The sequence below is a fragment of the Molossus molossus genome, unplaced genomic scaffold (genome assembly GCF_014108415.1).
Source record: "Molossus molossus isolate mMolMol1 unplaced genomic scaffold, mMolMol1.p scaffold_m16_p_11, whole genome shotgun sequence".
In the NCBI taxonomy this organism is placed as follows: domain Eukaryota; kingdom Metazoa; phylum Chordata; class Mammalia; order Chiroptera; family Molossidae; genus Molossus; species Molossus molossus.
In genome coordinates, this window is record NW_023425346.1 from 94448306 (window position 1) to 94465717 (window position 17412).

At 44.0% G+C, this 17412-nt stretch overlaps 1 protein-coding gene across 2 annotated transcripts in view; it reads right to left on the bottom strand.

The window, feature by feature from the left end:
- FARSB (phenylalanyl-tRNA synthetase subunit beta) overlaps positions 1 to 17412 on the bottom strand; it is a 66024-nt gene that overhangs the window by 4665 nt on the left and 43947 nt on the right. The window contains exon 17 of one of the 2 annotated variants that reach the window (XM_036254298.1): positions 16943 to 17022. The exons of the other annotated variant lie outside the window; for it this stretch is intronic. Coding sequence (XP_036110191.1) covers positions 16958 to 17022 — 65 coding nt within the window. The 3' untranslated portion in view covers positions 16943 to 16957. Of the gene's footprint in view, positions 1 to 16942; positions 17023 to 17412 lie in introns of those variants that run through there. 2 annotated transcript variants of the gene reach the window in all.

The following is a 17412-nucleotide window of genomic DNA, read 5'->3' on the forward strand; positions in this document are numbered from 1 at the left end:
GAGTGGAACCTAAATGTGGGTCTAGGCCTATCAGACCTGGACGATGGCCAAGGGCTACTTGTATCTCAACAAACATTTCTGGAGAGAGAGCCTGCTGTGTCTAGAGAAATAAAGTTGCCAATTCAAGGGAAATCATGTTGCCCTGTAAATGAGAATTCTAAAATTCAAATTCTACAAAGTACCTTTGTTTTCTTGTCTATGTGTTTAGGCCCAGAGGCCCTAGTATGCCGACGTACGGTACCCAGCTCCAACCTTGTCTATGTGTTTAGGCCCAGGGGCCCTAGTATGCCGATGTACGGTACCCAGCTCCAACCTTGTCTATGTGTTTAGGCCTAGAGGCCCTAGTATGCCAACGTACAGTACCCAGCTCCAACCTTGTCTATGTGTTTAGGCCCAGAGGCCCTAGTATGCCGATGTACGGTACCCAGCTCCAACCCTGTCTGCGTGTTTAGGCCCAGAGGCCCTAGTATGCCGACGTACGGTACCCAGCTCCAACCTTGTCTATGTGTTTAGGTCCAGGGGCCCTAGTATGCCGACGTACGGTACCCAGCTCCAACCTTGTCTATGTGTTTAGGCCCAGGGGCCCTAGTATGCCGATGTACGGTACCCAGCTCCAACCTTGTCTATGTGTTTAGGCCTAGAGGCCCTAGTATGCCAACGTACAGTACCCAGCTCCAACCTTGTCTATGTGTTTAGGCCCAGAGGCCCTAGTATGCCGATGTACGGTACCCAGCTCCAACCCTGTCTGCGTGTTTAGGCCCAGAGGCCCTAGTATGCCGACGTACGGTACCCAGCTCCAACCTTGTCTATGTGTTTAGGTCCAGGGGCCCTAGTATGCCGACGTACGGTACCCAGCTCCAACCTTGTCTATGTGTTTAGGCCCAGGGGCCCTAGTATGCCGACGTACGGTACCCAGCTCCAACCTTGTCTATGTGTTTAGGCCCAGGGGCCCTAGTATGCTGATGTACGGTACCCAGCTCCAACCTTGTCTATGTGTTTAGGCCCAGGGGCCCTAGTATGCCGATGTACGGTACCCAGCTCCAACCTTGTCTATGTGTTTAGGTCCAGGGGCCCTAGTATGCCGACGTACGGTACCCAGCTCCAACCTTGTCTATGTGTTTAGGTCCAGGGGCCCTAGTATGCCGATGTACAGTACCCAGCTCCAACCTTGTCTATGTGTTTAGGCCCAGAGGCCCTAGTATGCCGACGTACGGTACCCAGCTCCAACCTTGTCTATGTGTTTAGGCCCAGAGGCCCTAGTATGCCGACGTACGGTACCCAGCTCCAACCTTGTCTATGTGTTTAGGCCCAGGGGCCCTAGTATGCCGATGTACAGTACCCAGCTCCAACCTTGTCTATGTGTTTAGGTCCAGGGGTCCTAGTATGCTGATGTACGGTACCCAGCTCCAACCTTGTCTATGTGTTTAGGCCCAGGGGTCCTAGTATGCTGATGTACGGTACCCAGCTCCAACCTTGTCTATGTGTTTAGGTCCAGGGGCCCTAGTATGCTGATGTACGGTACCCAGCTCCAACCTTGTCTATGTGTTTAGGCCCAGGGGTCCTAGTATGCCGATGTACGGTACCCAGCTCCAACCTTGTCTATGTGTTTAGGTCCAGGGGCCCTAGTATGCCGACGTACAGTACCCAGCTCCAACCCTGTCTGCGTGTTTAGGCCCAGAGGCCCTAGTATGCCGACGTACGGTACCCAGCTCCAACCTTGTCTATGTGTTTAGGCCCAGAGGCCCTAGTATGCCGACGTACGATACCCAGCTCCAACCTTGTCTATGTGTTTAGGCCCAGGGGTCCTAGTATGCCGACGTACGGTACCCAGCTCCAACCTTGTCTATGTGTTTAGGTCCAGGGGCCCTAGTATGCCGACGTACGGTACCCAGCTCCAACCTTGTCTATGTGTTTAGGCCCAGGGGCCCTAGTATGCCGATGTACGGTACCCAGCTCCAACCTTGTCTATGTGTTTAGGTCCAGGGGCCCTAGTATGCCGATGTACGGTACCCAGCTCCAACCTTGTCTATGTGTTTAGGCCCAGGGGCCCTAGTATGCCGATGTACGGTACCCAGCTCCAACCTTGTCTATGTGTTTAGGTCCAGGGGCCCTAGTATGCCAATGTACGGTACCCAGCTCCAACCTAAGCCCAAAGAGCTCCCGGCAAAGAGCCTCTCAGGCCCCCTCCTCTAGTCCCTTACACCAAACACACTCAGCTCTGCTAGTCTGCACCCAGTGCACGGTTCCCAGCATGCCACACGTTGGGGGTGGTGTTCTCTGCTGAAGTACATGTGGAAGCCCTGACAAAAGAAACATCAGTTAAGCACAAACAAGAATTTAATTTCCAAAAGTTAGTGGGGTGTAAGTAAGTCCCTTAATTAAAGCTTTTGCAGCACCTCCTTGAGGTCTGTAATTGTCCCTCTGTGCTGCATCGGCAGGATCACTTTGAGGACCTGGGGGTAATTCCTGGGCCGGTAATCCAGCACAGCATCTAGTCTTTAGCACATTTTCTGGCTAATTGACCTTCAAAGAGTTCGTGAGCCCCCTCTCTTGCTCACTGCAAACCACCTTCCAGTTTCTTTTTGCCTGTCTTTCTTCTCGAGAAACATTCTAGGACCAAAGTTTGGATACGCTTTCCACACAGACTCATTCCTGTACTTTTATGAAGCACTGGAAGTAGAAGCTTAAGGCAGTAACTGAGCAGACCCTAATCTGAAAAGTCAAGGGTGTTATCAAGCAGAAGACTCTTAATTCCTTAATTTTAAACCCCTGCCATGAGTTATATTCAACTAATTCATATAGTACTTTATTTAGCCCATCTCCAAAATTTACCTATTATAATTTTACTTTTCCCTTTCTCCACATCACTAATACATGCTCTGGGGTTCAAACACACATACTGTAACTATCTGTCATCTGGTACTTTATCATCCAAAATTCTACAATAAAAAGATAAAAACAAAATGAAGAGGGCAGGGAACACTGGAAAAGGAATGTCTGTATGTTACATATGTTACAGCAAATAACAGAAGCTACAGTCACGAGCTTTAATACCAACAACCGTATAGGTCCCCAAATTCAGGGACAAAATACAAAATGCAGAATTATACAGATTTAGTAAAGATATTGGGCCAACTAAATGTATTTTACATCTGTTCTAAGTGACTGATTAAATAACATGGGATGGGAGGAGGGAATAATCATTTCACAGGCTGACTCTAGGGCTGGCATCTACCCAAACCTACCCTTTCCTCCCCAATCCTCCCAATCCTAATGCTAACACAATTAGATACATATGAAATAGTGCCTTCCATGTCCCAACAACCCAACCTATGTGTCTGCGTGTAAGTATGAGAGAAACAGTTAAGATTAGACTTCAAAATTGGTCTTAAGAAATGTCAAGGAATAGCCATAGAAATAAGCTATACATTTTTCTATACAAAGTAAAACTGGGGAATTTTGTAGTTATGATTTTAAATATTTAGTCATAAAGGCAATTGTGGTGATCTATTTTTAAAAGGCTCTTTATTGAAGACATTTTTCCATTAGATGAAAACCACACACAGGAAATGAACATCTTCACTGTTCCACTGGAGAGAAAGTGACAGGAGGGGACAGGCAGAGCGGAACGGGCTGAAGCCACCCATGCCCACCTTGGACCTCCTCCTGGGTCCCCTCCAGTTTTCTGAGAATGCAGTAACCATGCTAATGCTGCTGCCAGACTTTAACCTCACTTTCCTTTTCTAAGTAATGTTAATTTCAAGGAAAAGACAAAATATAAGGCTTTTAAAGAGAACGGAAGATACACTTAAACCACACATGAGCTTGGTATCATTTGATGAGTTTCTTGAGCGTACTGATGGAATTAGACAACGAGAGGAACCCAAAGGGGAAAAGGCACAACGTAGGTAAGATGCTGACTTATAAAAAGAAAGAAAAGGGTTTAGGAGTATGGGGAGAAAAACTGGCCTAACTACCATGGTATAAGCACACACATTTCTTCAGATCTTAGTATACTTGAGGCTGGAAGAAAATGCTTCTGCAAAGATCATTTAATTTGCAAGAGGAGACTGAATAATTTCTAACTGGTAATATAAAACACCCATTTCCCCCAGATGTATGCAATTCTTCACCTCACATCTGAAGTGAAATATTTATGGCACCTCAAGTCTTTAAAGAAAGGGGACCTAATCCCTGAGTTTAATGGCTATCTTTCATCCCCTTCTGAAGATCAAAAGAAAGAAAAACCCCTTACACAACTTTACAGGGCTAATGCCAACACACCTGCAGACATCATCAACTCTCAGAGCAAAGGAAACTGATGCGAGCGCAGCGGCACCTACTTAACCCACCGCAGGGCCCTCCGGAGGGAGCCTGAGCTCACAGCCTTCGCTCCAGGCGGCACGGCGCAGTCTGGACGCACACAGGCTGGACTCCCGCAGGCTTTCCTCCGAAAAAGTCATCAGCAAAGCTCAGTCTGCCCGTTTGTCTAACTAATGGAAAAATGTCTTCAATAAAGAACCTTTAAAAAATAGACCACAATCACCTTTATGACTAAATATTTAAAAGCCTACCTGCAAGATCCCCCAGTTTTACTTTGTATAGAAAATTTATAGCTTATTTCCGTGGCTATTCCTTGACATTTCTTAAGACCGATTTTGAAGTCTAATCTCAACTGTGTCTCTTACTCACATACTGACACATACTCGCATTTCAAAACCTGAAGGCGGTCAGGAATATTAGAACTTAAATGTGATCCATCTAATGGCAGCTTTAAATCAGTCTCAAATTAACTTGTGTAAAACCAAAGGATTTTCACCTCTAGGTTACAAAGTACCTGTCGATGGCTTGCTCCGGAAACCCCTGTCCCACAACAATGCCGTCAGCCTGCAGCTGTCGGACGCGTCGTTTCCCGAGCCCTCACATGGCACATCTCAGACATGCACTCACAGGGCAGACTTAGAATGACAACTTTGAAAATGCTTCTTTTCTAGTCTTCCACCTGATAAAAACCTTTACAGGGACTAGTTCTCAAACCAAATATGAGCAACCTATTATTTTCTCCATAGAGTGGGAAAAAAAAAAAAAATGAGACCGTTGTAGGGCTAATTGAGGAAAGAATGGAAATACTGAGTAAAGGTGACTGTATTTATCATTTCCCAGTTAGTTAACTTATGCAGAGGAGAACTTTGGCCCACCTGGTGTAAACGCAACGTCGAACACTGATTATGACAGGTGAGCTCCAGGTTCGGACTGGGACTTCAGCCGACAAGTAGGGGGTGTAGAAGAGAAGGAAAGGAATAATGGCACTGTTCAAACGTGGTTCCCTGCTTTCTACGCATTTCCTTTCATCTGCCGTGAAGGCCTGGCTCAGCCCCCAAGGACAGGCAGGTCACAGATGGGGCAGGTGAACCTCGAGGACATGAGGGCCGTGTCCACGGCAAGCAGCAGCACAGGCTAAAGCGCAGCTGCAGGTGAGGACGGCCACCGCCCGCACCTCTTGGCCCGCGGCCCAGAGGCAAGGAAGGCATGCGGAGAGTGTTTGCGGAAGTCTGGGCAAGCTGACCGTTTCATGTTTGCAAACTTATTCTGATTTAAAATTAAACACACAAACATAAGAGAAAAAAGTGAAGAAAAAGATCTGATACGTTAGTACCTAGGGCAGATACTGCTTCTGCAGCATTTAAACTCCTGAAAAATCTTGAAACTAACAATGGTCTTGGAGGTGATCTTGTCCATTCCTTTACTTTAGAGATGAGAAAATGGAGACCAAGGAGGCTGAGGTCAGAGCCGGGTCTTCCCGCACCCGCCAGCCCCTCTTCCTTGCACTGGCAGTTCTCGGAAGGGCACCCCTAATGCCCACGCTGAGTTTACTCTAAGGAATCACCTGTCCAAAATGCTTCCCCAATTCTTCGATCGCACCTCCAACACCTCGGGCAGACAGGGCAGATGTCACCACTCCCACTCAGAGGAAGACCACAGTTCATCACCCATCCTGGAGTTTAACAAGATAGGATTTATACCATGTTGGGATCTGCTTTTCAACTTAGTGTGTAGTCACATGTCTAACACATTTTATCCTCACTCAACGACTTTTTTTTTTAATCCTCACCCGAGGACATTTTTCCATTTTTTTATTCAGACAGAGAGGGAGAGAGAGGAAGAGAAAGAAACATCGACGTGAAAGGGACACATCGAGTGGCTGCCACCCGCACAACCCAACCAGGGCTGGGGACAAACTGCAACCGAGGTACATGCCCTTAGCGGGAACCAAACCCAGGTCTCTCTGGACCGCCGCTGAGCCAAACTGGCCAGGGCCCAAGGACTTTCTTTTTCCATTTTTGTTCAAACAGAGTGATGTTTTACACTCTCTCTCCCTTCCCCACTTCCTTTCTGCCTAAAAACCAATGGGAAACATACCCTCAGTGAGGACTCACACGAGAAGAACCAGCGGAATGAACTGTGCACTCCGGGTGACGGATTTCGGCAGTGGTGGGAGGAAAGGGTTCCTTCAGCACAGGCCGCACACACGCAGAGAAAGGACCCACTCCTCAGCGGAGAAAGTGCAGAGTATAAGCACACCCATGCTTATGCTTTTAAAACTATAGAAAAACACCTGCACACTACTTCTGTTTTCCTACAGAGGCAGGGAGGAAGCGCGTGAAGGGAACAGAGATGAAAGCTGACTCCTCTAAACGTACTTGATTCTGTAGGATGCAGGGCGGAAATGGTTTACAGTTCATATGGAAAATAATACAGTAATAAATAATACAAGCAGAAACTCTGTGTTTCGTGTACTCACAACTGTAAACCTGTTTTTACCCTACCCTGTATATCCTAAGTACAAAAAGACTCAAGATAATGCTTAAACTGACTGTGTGAACACTCATGTCAGTTATAACACTGGTATTATTTTGACACAGGACAGATAGGTAGATTACACATATAGACAAGGCAAGCAAATAAGTAATGATATAAATTCATTAGAAACCAAGATTTCCAAGGTAAAGAAAAGAGCTATAAATATAAAGTCAAACACAGTAAGTAAAAATTCTCTAATCCTGAATATAAACTGGACATTTTCATATGAACTCAACTTTTCTTTCAAAAAAGAGGGGGCTGGGGATGTTCCCAAGCTCTGCACACTAACAAGTCCTGGAAACCTGCTCAGTAGCAGTGAGCAACCTTGGCACCCAGACTCTGATCTAAACTCGATCTCCCACTAAAAGGATCCAGGGCCACTTGGAGATATAGCTGATTCCAGGTCTGAGACGAAACTGCGTGTGATGAGCCCAGAAATACATCCTACATGATCACCTGCCACCCACTGAACAAGAACCTCCCTACTGACAAAGCCTTCTCCAGTAGAAACAGTCTTTCCCCTTCTCTTCCAGAACAGCTCAGCCCTACCCAGATCAGGGAGAGAGAGTCAGCATGGGGAGTCAAGCCTAAGGGGCGGGGCACGGCCACAGGTAAACAGGTGACAGTCCTGCCAGTCTGTCAGAGTCTGAGTGACGAGCAGGGCCAATATGCAGGGGAGAAGATGTTCAGGTACAAACAGGGGCACTGATCAAGCAGATAGGTAAATGAGAAACAGTGGGAGCCAGGTTTTCACTGTTGGAGAAAAGTGGTATAAATACGGAAAGGGAGAAAACTGGAATGAACTCTGAAGGGTTGGGCTGGAATGGAGGTGTTATTGTGGACTTAGATCTTCAAAATATAGATAGGCATATGCATAGACACATGGCAACCCTCTCCCCTGACAGCAATAAATACACCCGAAATCTTGGCTTTTAGACACAACTCTCTGCTAAGTGGAACCAGGATGGAGAAGTTCCAGATAAGGCTGGTACATGTTCTTGTGCACAAAGAAAGTATCACTAATGATATGGAATAACAGGGACATGTTACAAGGACACAAAGGCCAGCATAAAGGGGCTCCCACTGGCCAAGCAGGGGACAATGTGAGATCAGAGCAATGAGTGCAATGGATTAACATATGATGAATAAGCCTGGCCAGTGTGGCTCACTGGGTGAGCATCAACCCATGCACCAAGAGGTGGCCAGTTCAATTACCAGTCAGAGCACATGCCCAGGTTGTGGGCCCGATCCCCGGGGAGGTGGGCGGGCCTGCAGGAGGTAGCCAATCGGTGTTCTCTTTTATCGTTTCTCTCCCTCCCTCTCTTCTCTCTAAAATCAATAAAGAATAATATTTTTTTTAAATCTGTCTAAAAAAAAATGTTGAATAAAACAGGACATGATGGGTCTATACTGATCAAATAAATAGGAAGCCAGATTAAGAACAGAACATTCACATAATTTCAAAGTTCTCTCCATAAAATGTTTATTAATTATAATGGAGAAAGGAATAACTTTTCAAAAAGGGGGACATCTGTAATACTTTCAACAGTATAAAAAAGGGAGGGGACTTTTCAGGAAAGCCGCCTAGTGGACACCACCTTAGTCAAGTGATTGAAGAGAGCGTGGTAGTTACGAGACAATGGAAACCATGTCTCGGCAGCACACTTGACAGGGCGCCCCGAGCAGACAGCGTTACTTCTGTAACACTCTTCCAAAGGTGCCTAACCTGAATCTAACCGCAAACATCAGGTAACCCCAAACTGAGGGAGGCACTACACAATAACTGGCCTGCAATCTTCAACAGTGTCAAGGTCCTGAACCTCGAGGAAAGACTGCTCTATTCTAGACCTCTCCGGAAGGAAACGAATGAGACATGAAAGCTAAAGGCAACAAGAATTCTTGGGCACGACACACTGATAAAACGTGCACAGGATCGGAGGACAGAGGTGGCTGATGTGAACATCTTCCTGGTTTCGATGATCATACTGTGGTTATGCAGGATGATGTCCTTGTCTGTAGGAAACACATGCGCAAGCGTTCAGGGGGATGGGGTATCGGGTTGGCGGTTACACTCTCAAACAGTTCAGGACAAACTTCCCTGTACTGCACCTGAATTTTTTAATAAGCATGTGACTAATAAAAATTAACTAACAAAATGGGGTTTAAGTTATATGAGTTGCTTAAAAGATGATTCTACCCAATTCTTTAAAAACTTTTTAAAAAGAGTCAAGTACAGCATGGGGAACAGTCAATAATACTGTGATAACTAATAACTATGTAGGGCGTCAGACGGGCACTAGACTTACCGGGGTGATCACTTTGCAAGTTATATAAATGTCTAATCACTATGTTGTTCCCCTGAAACTAACATAATATTGTATGTCAACTGTAATACAAAATCATTTAAAGAACAAAAAGGTTAAAAACGACTGCCCTAGTCCTACAGCTTGAAAAGAACTACTAAATGTTACTACAGCAAGGGAAAAGGACATTTTGCATATAGGTCAATTCGATAAACTTATTTGCTTAAACACATCTACTTTAAAAGAAATAAAAGCAGTTACCTGTTCTAAATTACTGCTAATTATCCTCTTCAGAACGGACTCTTTCCTTTCTCATAGTGCTTGACGGCCACACACAGAAAGTGAAGGCGTTTCTGTCCTCCGTGTGTCCCCACCCTCCACGTACACACACGCACACCCGCTTTTCTCTATCACCGTGTTTCCTACTATTTTGGAAATGCAACACCCTCTCATGTCATTTTGTTACCTTGCCCTGACAAAATATTAGATATCATATATTATTACAAGTGTCCAAGTTAATTGTATTGAGGAATTTTAGAAACTTATAAGACAAAAAAGAAAAAAAACTACCATATTATATTAATTCACATCATTAACTCTTCTTCAAATTACTAAAGAGAACTTAAGACATATGAGTTGAGCCCTGGCCAGTTTGGCTCAGCGGTTGGAACATAGGCCTGCGGACCAGAGAGTCCAGGGTTTGGCCCCCGCTAGGGGCACGTATGGAGAAAAAAAAGAAATATGAGTTGTAATCACCAGTGTTTTGGCAGCTTTCCCCTTTAAGTCAGTGTCAATGGGAAATAATTACTATGGACTTTCCAGTTCCGGGAGCGTAAGATGCCCTGACGTGCCTTGTGTGGCTATGTGACTGACTGCAACTTGGGAACAGCCAGACCCTGAAACCCGATCACTGCTTTATAAGCAGCTACATCGCTATCAGTCACTTTTCACACTGCAATGTACCATTCCCTGTGATATGGTGACTTAGTATTAAAATCGTAGATACCCTTAACCATGGCACCTAAAAGGAAAGCAAATGAAAGTAAGTTGCAAAGAGTGAGAATATCTAATCATCACTGTAGCATCCATGAACTGCCTGATCCTGTACAAGGGTAGATTGCAAACTTCTTTTTTAAGACCGGGAAGCCTCTGTTCAAAACATATATAAAATTTTATTTATTTATTTATTTATTTATTTATTCATTCATTCATTCATTCATTCATTCATTCAGATAGAGTGGGAGGGAGGGAGGGAGAGAGAGAAACATCGACATGAAAGGGACACATCGAGTGGTTGTCACCCACACGACCAACCAGGGCCGGGGACAAACTGCAACTGAGGTACGTGCCTTTAGTGGAAATGGAACCCGGGTCTCTCTGGACCACATGCCGACACTCTAACCACTGAGCCAAACTGGCCAGGGCTAAAATTTTATTTTATTTTATTTACTTATTTATTTACTTATTTATTATCCTCACCTGAGGACATTTTTCCATTTTCTGTTCAGATAGAGTGGGAGGAGAGAGGAAGAGAGAGAAACATCAACATGAAAGGGACACATCGAGTAGTTGCCACCCACACGACCAACCAGGGCCGGGGACAAACTGCAACCGAGGCACGTGCCCTCAGGGGGAACCGAACCCGGGTCTCTCTGGACCGCAGGCCAACACTCTAACCACTGAGCCAAACCAGCCAGGGCTAAAATTTTATTTTTTTAAAATGGAAGCCCAGAAGACATTTTAAAAGCCAGTCCCCTAAAACATACTCCCTGGGAATGGCCAAAGTCTTCATTAGCTGTAAAAATGAAAACTGAAGATAAATGCCAGTGGTTAGCAACAGTAGCCTTAAAGGCAATGAGATACAAGTATGTACATGAAACTGGTTGGTGGTTGGAATAAAACCACTGCATATGTGGGCGTTAAATCAAAATTGTTTAAAAATCAAAAGTAAAGGAATTGAGAGAGAGAGAAATAAAAGAATGAATAATTTCACTATTAATTTAAAAACAGCGTAGAAGTTATCTTGGCACAGTTATCTTAGAGCTGGGTAGCATTTTAATACTGCCAGGGAGTTCAGGCAGGCGGACATTAAAATATGGCTTGTAAGTTAGGGTCACTTTCATCTCTGAGAAAGAAAACCCAATACCAATGGCTGGAAAGACCGAATCCGCTGAGTGCTCCAGGCAGTAAGGCCTTTATTCGCACAGCAGAGTCTTCCACACTCGTCAGCCCCCCCAGGGGTTCACTCAGTGTGCTCACCTGGCTTTCCATCCGCCCATCGTCCTGCAGTCCTCTGGACTAAAGCTGGACTGGCCACCTGACAGCTGATACTTAGTTCACTAGCACATATCTTGAGCGAGGAGTTCACAGGACAGTGGTTCATAGCCAACATGATGAAGCACACACCAGGCCCAAACCAGGGTGCTGCCAAAATCTGACCCAAGTGCACACCTGCTAGTCTGTGAGGAAAGTACACCTGTCTTTCATATGTAAGATAAAAACAAAACTTTCCGAATCTGGGCCTTTGAAACAAGCTAAAAATGAAATTCTTTCGCATCTCTTTGTATCTGGGCCATGGCCTTTTCTATAGAATAGAGGAAGCCAAGCTTCAGCTTGGAAACAGGAAAAAAAGGAGTACAAGCGGGTAAATGAAAGTATCTTTCTTTCTCTTTGTCCCCCCACCCCCAATACATATAATTAAATTTAAGTAACTCCAAAAAATGTATTCAGTTACAGTATACATTTTCAACAGAGGTGACAACGGGCTCTTGGGGACAGAGAGGAAAGTATAAAAATCCTTACATAGTACAATGGCTTGTGGCCCTCCATACCTGAACCTACCTGACAAAACCTCAGTCCTTGGTATTCAGTTCCTCTCAGTGGGTATCAGGGGCAGCACTCACATGGGACACATAGCAAATATAGGTGACATTGGTGTGTGAAACTACGGTGCCTGATGGCTGTGACTTTCACTGGAGACTTTCTATTGGCTGCGAAGTCCTGTTGAGAGGGGCCTGGGGCTGCCATTGGCTGCCTTGGTGATGTCGTTTAAGTCTGATCCTGAGAGCTTCTGTGTGCAGCTCAGGCTGTGAGATGTAAATAAAGTTTCTAGTTCAAAAAGTTATTCCGCCCTGGCCAGTCTGGCTCAGTAGTTAGAGTGTCAGCCCGCAGACCAGAGTCCCAGGTTCGGTTCCCTCTAAGGGCATGTACCTCGGTTGCAGTTTGTCCCTGGCCCTGGTTGGGATCGTGTGGGTGGCGACCACTCGATGTGTCTCTCTCACATCAATGTGTGTCTCTCTCTCTTCCCCTCTCTCCCTCCCGCTCTATCTGAAGATAAATGCAAAAAGTATTCAACACATCATTGATTACATTAAGTGCTAAAAAGAATAAACACTGACAGTTTCTAACTACCAGCTGGTTATTTTCTCTCATCAAGAAAAAGTTAAATTCCCTAAAAATGACTTTTAAGAAATTACTTTTTCAATTGTTTTACTTTTGCTGAAAAAATAAGTTCTGAATGATTTTTTAAAATTTTGTTGTGGTTATTAGGCATTTAAATTAACTGCTAATTGGCAGGTATAATTTGATACACTATAATAATGTAAGTAAATAAAAAACATTAAAAGTTATTCAGCAGATGTAGTTAAATGTCAGTTTTTTTCATTTATCTTTTAACTGAAAATGTCTAATTTACTCCTAACCCAGAATTGAATTTTTAAAAGGCTTATACTTATGCTTTTTAAGTGTAAAGCACAACTTTATATACAGTACATAATAAACATGTAGTATTTCTGTGGTATGAAAATTTTATGGTGGGGCAATTAAGAGAAAAGTCTAGAAAGGCTCCTAGGAGAATTGACAGAGTCAGAAACAAGGGCTGCAACATTCCTCCGATGGGAAGCTGGGCCGCAGGTCATCCCAGGGGACCTGGTGTGAAGGTCCCAATCTAACTCACCGATACTAACATGTCAAATAAGAACCAAAACACCCCCCTCCCCAAAATGAACACGGGTCATGAGAACTCTGCCTTGTACATTAAGGAAAAGTGGGCAGAACAAACATGCTCCACAGCCACACAGAGCTCAAGGACTGGGGTCTGAGTGCCGAAGTTGTAGTTGATGACACGGGGCGCCGTGCCACAGGGCTGTCCGCTCTGTCTGTGCCCGCCTGCTGCTCTGTTTCATACTGCGGAGTCTCTTCATCCCTTCTGTGAACTGTCTTTGAAATCTTGTCTCAAACACAAAAAACAGGGAACTGGAGGAATACGGACTATTTTCACACCAAGTAATGACCCTTTTTCTTTTAAACCTGACGCCTTAACAGAATACTGCCTTTGCTGGTGGTAACTAAACGTGGACATGCCATGTAGATCCCCCTTTAGACCAGCCCAGAGCGTTTTATGTAAATCAAATCATAAATGGAACACCTTCACTTCAACAAGCTGTTCAGCACATATTCCCAAGCTCACATTACACTAAAAACCAGTGGAAGACCAGGGAAATATCACAATTTCACCCACAGTTTCTAGCGTCTGAAATCTTTCACAGGTGTCCTAAAAGAGGAAAAAGGTCATGACCCACAGGTCACGTCAATAATCATTAGGTGTTACTGTAACAGAAGGTGTCTGAACAGCCGCTGTGGTACATATGGTGCAGGATTATGTGCATATTACTTACAAGGTTATTTTTCATTTCACAAATGAATTCTAAGCAGCATGAAAACAAGAATTGTCAAAACTAGAAGTTCTAAAACTTCTGTCCATCAGAAATCTTGTCTCAGGCTAACCTAAAGTTTTCTGTAGAATTGTAAATGAACAAAACTGAAATAGGTAACAAATTAAAGGTGGAAATTAACTCAGTCGCTGCAGCCAATCCCACACAAAGGCCCCTGCCTTCTATAAGAAATGGCTTTTGCCACTGATTTGCCCGGGAACCACATAACTGATCGAAACACAAAAATGTGGAGAATTTTCCCTGCCCAGAAGTGGTTTCTGAAAAGGATAAATGCATTTTAACATACATAATTTAGCTTGCAAAAAACCACAGCAGCCAGGGGGAAGAGGCCTGGAAAAGAGCACATACATAGCCGCAGTATTTGATCTAACGCCACGAAAACATTCTGAGACCTTCACAATGCGTCGCCGTCTGCTAAAAAGTTAAAGGTTCTTCTTTCTTTGTTTCCACTCAACCACCAGCTTATTCTAGCAGCAGCTCGACAGCCTGTCTCACATGATGTTCTCAACTGCAAGGGAGCCCAGCAGATGAAACCGGAAGGCGAGGCGGCACGGCAGGGGCCCGCACGCCCCGGCTGCTGCCTGCATGACAAGCAAGGTCCCACGCCACTGTCTACAGAACTCCTCGGGATCCACGTGATGGCCAATCAAAGGAGTTTCCAGATTTCTCTTACAATGAACAGGGCCAAGTTCCTCAAAGGGGAATAGGGCTCCGTCCCAGTCATCCCTACCTCCAAACAAGGCTGCACAAAGAAAACGGGTGTGTTCACTAGAAAGGACAGGGAGAAATGAAGTATGACGGCCAGTGGACTGACATTAGCAGGCGTCTCTGGTGCACAGACTTAGCTCAATTATAATGCAAAGCCACCAGGGATTTTAATTATTAAAAGGTAAACCATATGCCACGGTAACAGAAGACAACTCCGTAATCAAGATCAAGACTGAAGGACACAGTCGTTCTTAATCTCTTCTACTCTAGTTTCTGATGCTCTGAAGACCTTTTCTTAGCAGAAAAAAAACTACATGTAAAATATAAATTTGAAAAGATGATTTGGCTAAACACACCTCAGCAACCAAATTCTTGTGTTTACAGACTTACTCAGGAGATATAACTATATGAGATATTTTTGAGATTCATGTGGATATGAAATTTTAGATGAAGAACTAATACTGACTTGACAAGCCACGTCTCTTAGGTCTTAATTTCTTTTACCATTAAAAAAAAGATGATTGTATTTGTCACTGGATAATCAAAATAGACGTAGAAGTTCCTATGAGAAATGAGGAGCTATTATTTATAACGACACTAATCGTCTTTGGTTTGATTGGTCTTACAGAAAGCATCCTGTGAAAAATTATGTGGCCAGTGCTGGTGATAGAGACATTTAAAGTAAATACCTGTCTTTTCACAAAGAAATCAGTAGGAGATACTGAAATATGTACTGATCCAAGCCAAACACTATATAAAGAAGTTGTACCAAAGTTTCTCAGATTCATAAATCTAAGACATCTCATAGACATAAAAGTTTTAAAACATTACAGTATTCTATGATGAGAGTCAAAATGAATTTAAAAGGAAATACAAGCTTGACTCTGTCCTCAAATGTAATAAAAAAACCATAGTAACAACTTGGTCTAAAAAACTGAACATAAAGATCTACAAATACATCATAAGTGGTTACAGTTTATGAATGTATTTTCTAATTTAAAAAAATACACTCCAAACCAAAACACCAGACATCTACATATTAGGGATACATATTGTTTCGGTGCTAAAATAAATAAATAGGATTCAAATTAGTCTCATAGGTTTAGAATGATTAAAATCTGACTTTAATAAAGGAAATCAATACATATTAGTTGTATCACAAAAAGTTCCAAGTGGCACATATCATGAATGTTTCCAAATGCTGAGTGCTGTAGCTTCTATCTTCCTAGTTTCTTATATCAGTCTTCTTTTCAGTATATCCATGCAACATTCAAGTTCAAGTCCTCACTCCAACTGCTCTAGAATACACTATAATTTATTCACCCATCTCTTCACCCCTACTCTGTATGCAACCCAACCTTCATACTGCTGCCAGATTAATCTCTCTGAAGTAAAGATCTAATCATCACTCACCCACTTAAAAAAATAAAGGAAGAAGGAGCTTTAGTATCTTCCCCCTAGTTAGCTAAGATCCTTTATTCTAGCATTCAGAACTCTAAATACAGTCCTAAGCTTCTTCCTCACCCTATAGTCAAACCAAACTGCACCAGGCCACGTTCCCTGTCATTCCTGGCTCTATGTGGTTGCCTTGCTTCCTCTGTCCCCGCCTGTCCTTGCTTCAGAGGCCCATCCCACTTCCCAGAAGCTCACGAATGCTTTCCCAGATGCCCTCAAGAAGCTGCCCACCTCCCCCTTGGAAACCTCAAGGCACTCGTGGGCAGCCTGGCGTGAGCATTGGCGTGCAGTGGTCTTCCCTGTTGCAGGCTCAATAGCAGAGCCTGTGTCCTACCTGTCCTTGTCTCTTGAAGCCTGCCTCATGGCTGGAAACTCAGCTTTTTCTGGGAAAGAAATGTTTAAGGAGCTTATTGAGGCAGGAGAGTCATAATTTTAAGATATTGGCTTAGCCCTGGCCGGTTTGGCTCAGCGGTTGGAGCATTGGCCTGCAGACCAGAGAGACCCGGGTTTGGTTCCCGCTAGGGGCACGCACCAGAAAACAAAAAAAAGACATTTCCTTATGGTTTACAGACACATCATTAATGTAAAAGTTACATATGCAAGTGTATCAACAATAAATTATGTCAATGGTGAAAAAAGGGGGAAACATCTGTAATACTTTCAATAATAAAGAAAAAAACAGTAAATTATGCTCCAATTAACCATTTCAGCTCTTTGCAACCTTTCAAGTAAGAAAAAAATTAGACCTCATGTACATGGCATCATCTGTTTCAGAGAAGTGATTTTTATCCAGTTTATCTGTTGATACGGTAAGATTTCTGCGAGGACTTCAGAAGGTAAAGTTGTGTCACATCAGCTTCCATGTTGCGGTAAACATGGATGACCTTAAGGCAGATCTTACAGAATTCTCGAAAAGTAAACTGGTGAATGAGTCATGACAGGAGAAACAATTCTGAGCTGTCCTAAATTAAATAATAGCAGATCGGAGGGTGGGAAGAAGACACGGAGAGTTAATCCATTAACAGCCACTGACCAAATTCAACAAGAGACTGCTCACAATTTTAGCTCCTATCAAAAAGAACAGCTCACCAATAGAGGCCACCACATCTCGATTATGCGTGAACTTCCCCGACTGCTGCCCACAACCGACCTGAAATCATCAAGCACCCACTCCCTGCTGGAATCCACACCTTCCCAGAACCTGCCCTGCTTCACCTTCTCCCACCCCATCTATCTCGCTAATTTAAATTCTTTCTAAACAACTTATATCTTCTCCAGATCCACTGCGCCATGCTGCGGGTGCTCGAACTGCACGCACCAGGACCTGCCCTTCCCTGGCTAGCATATGGCTC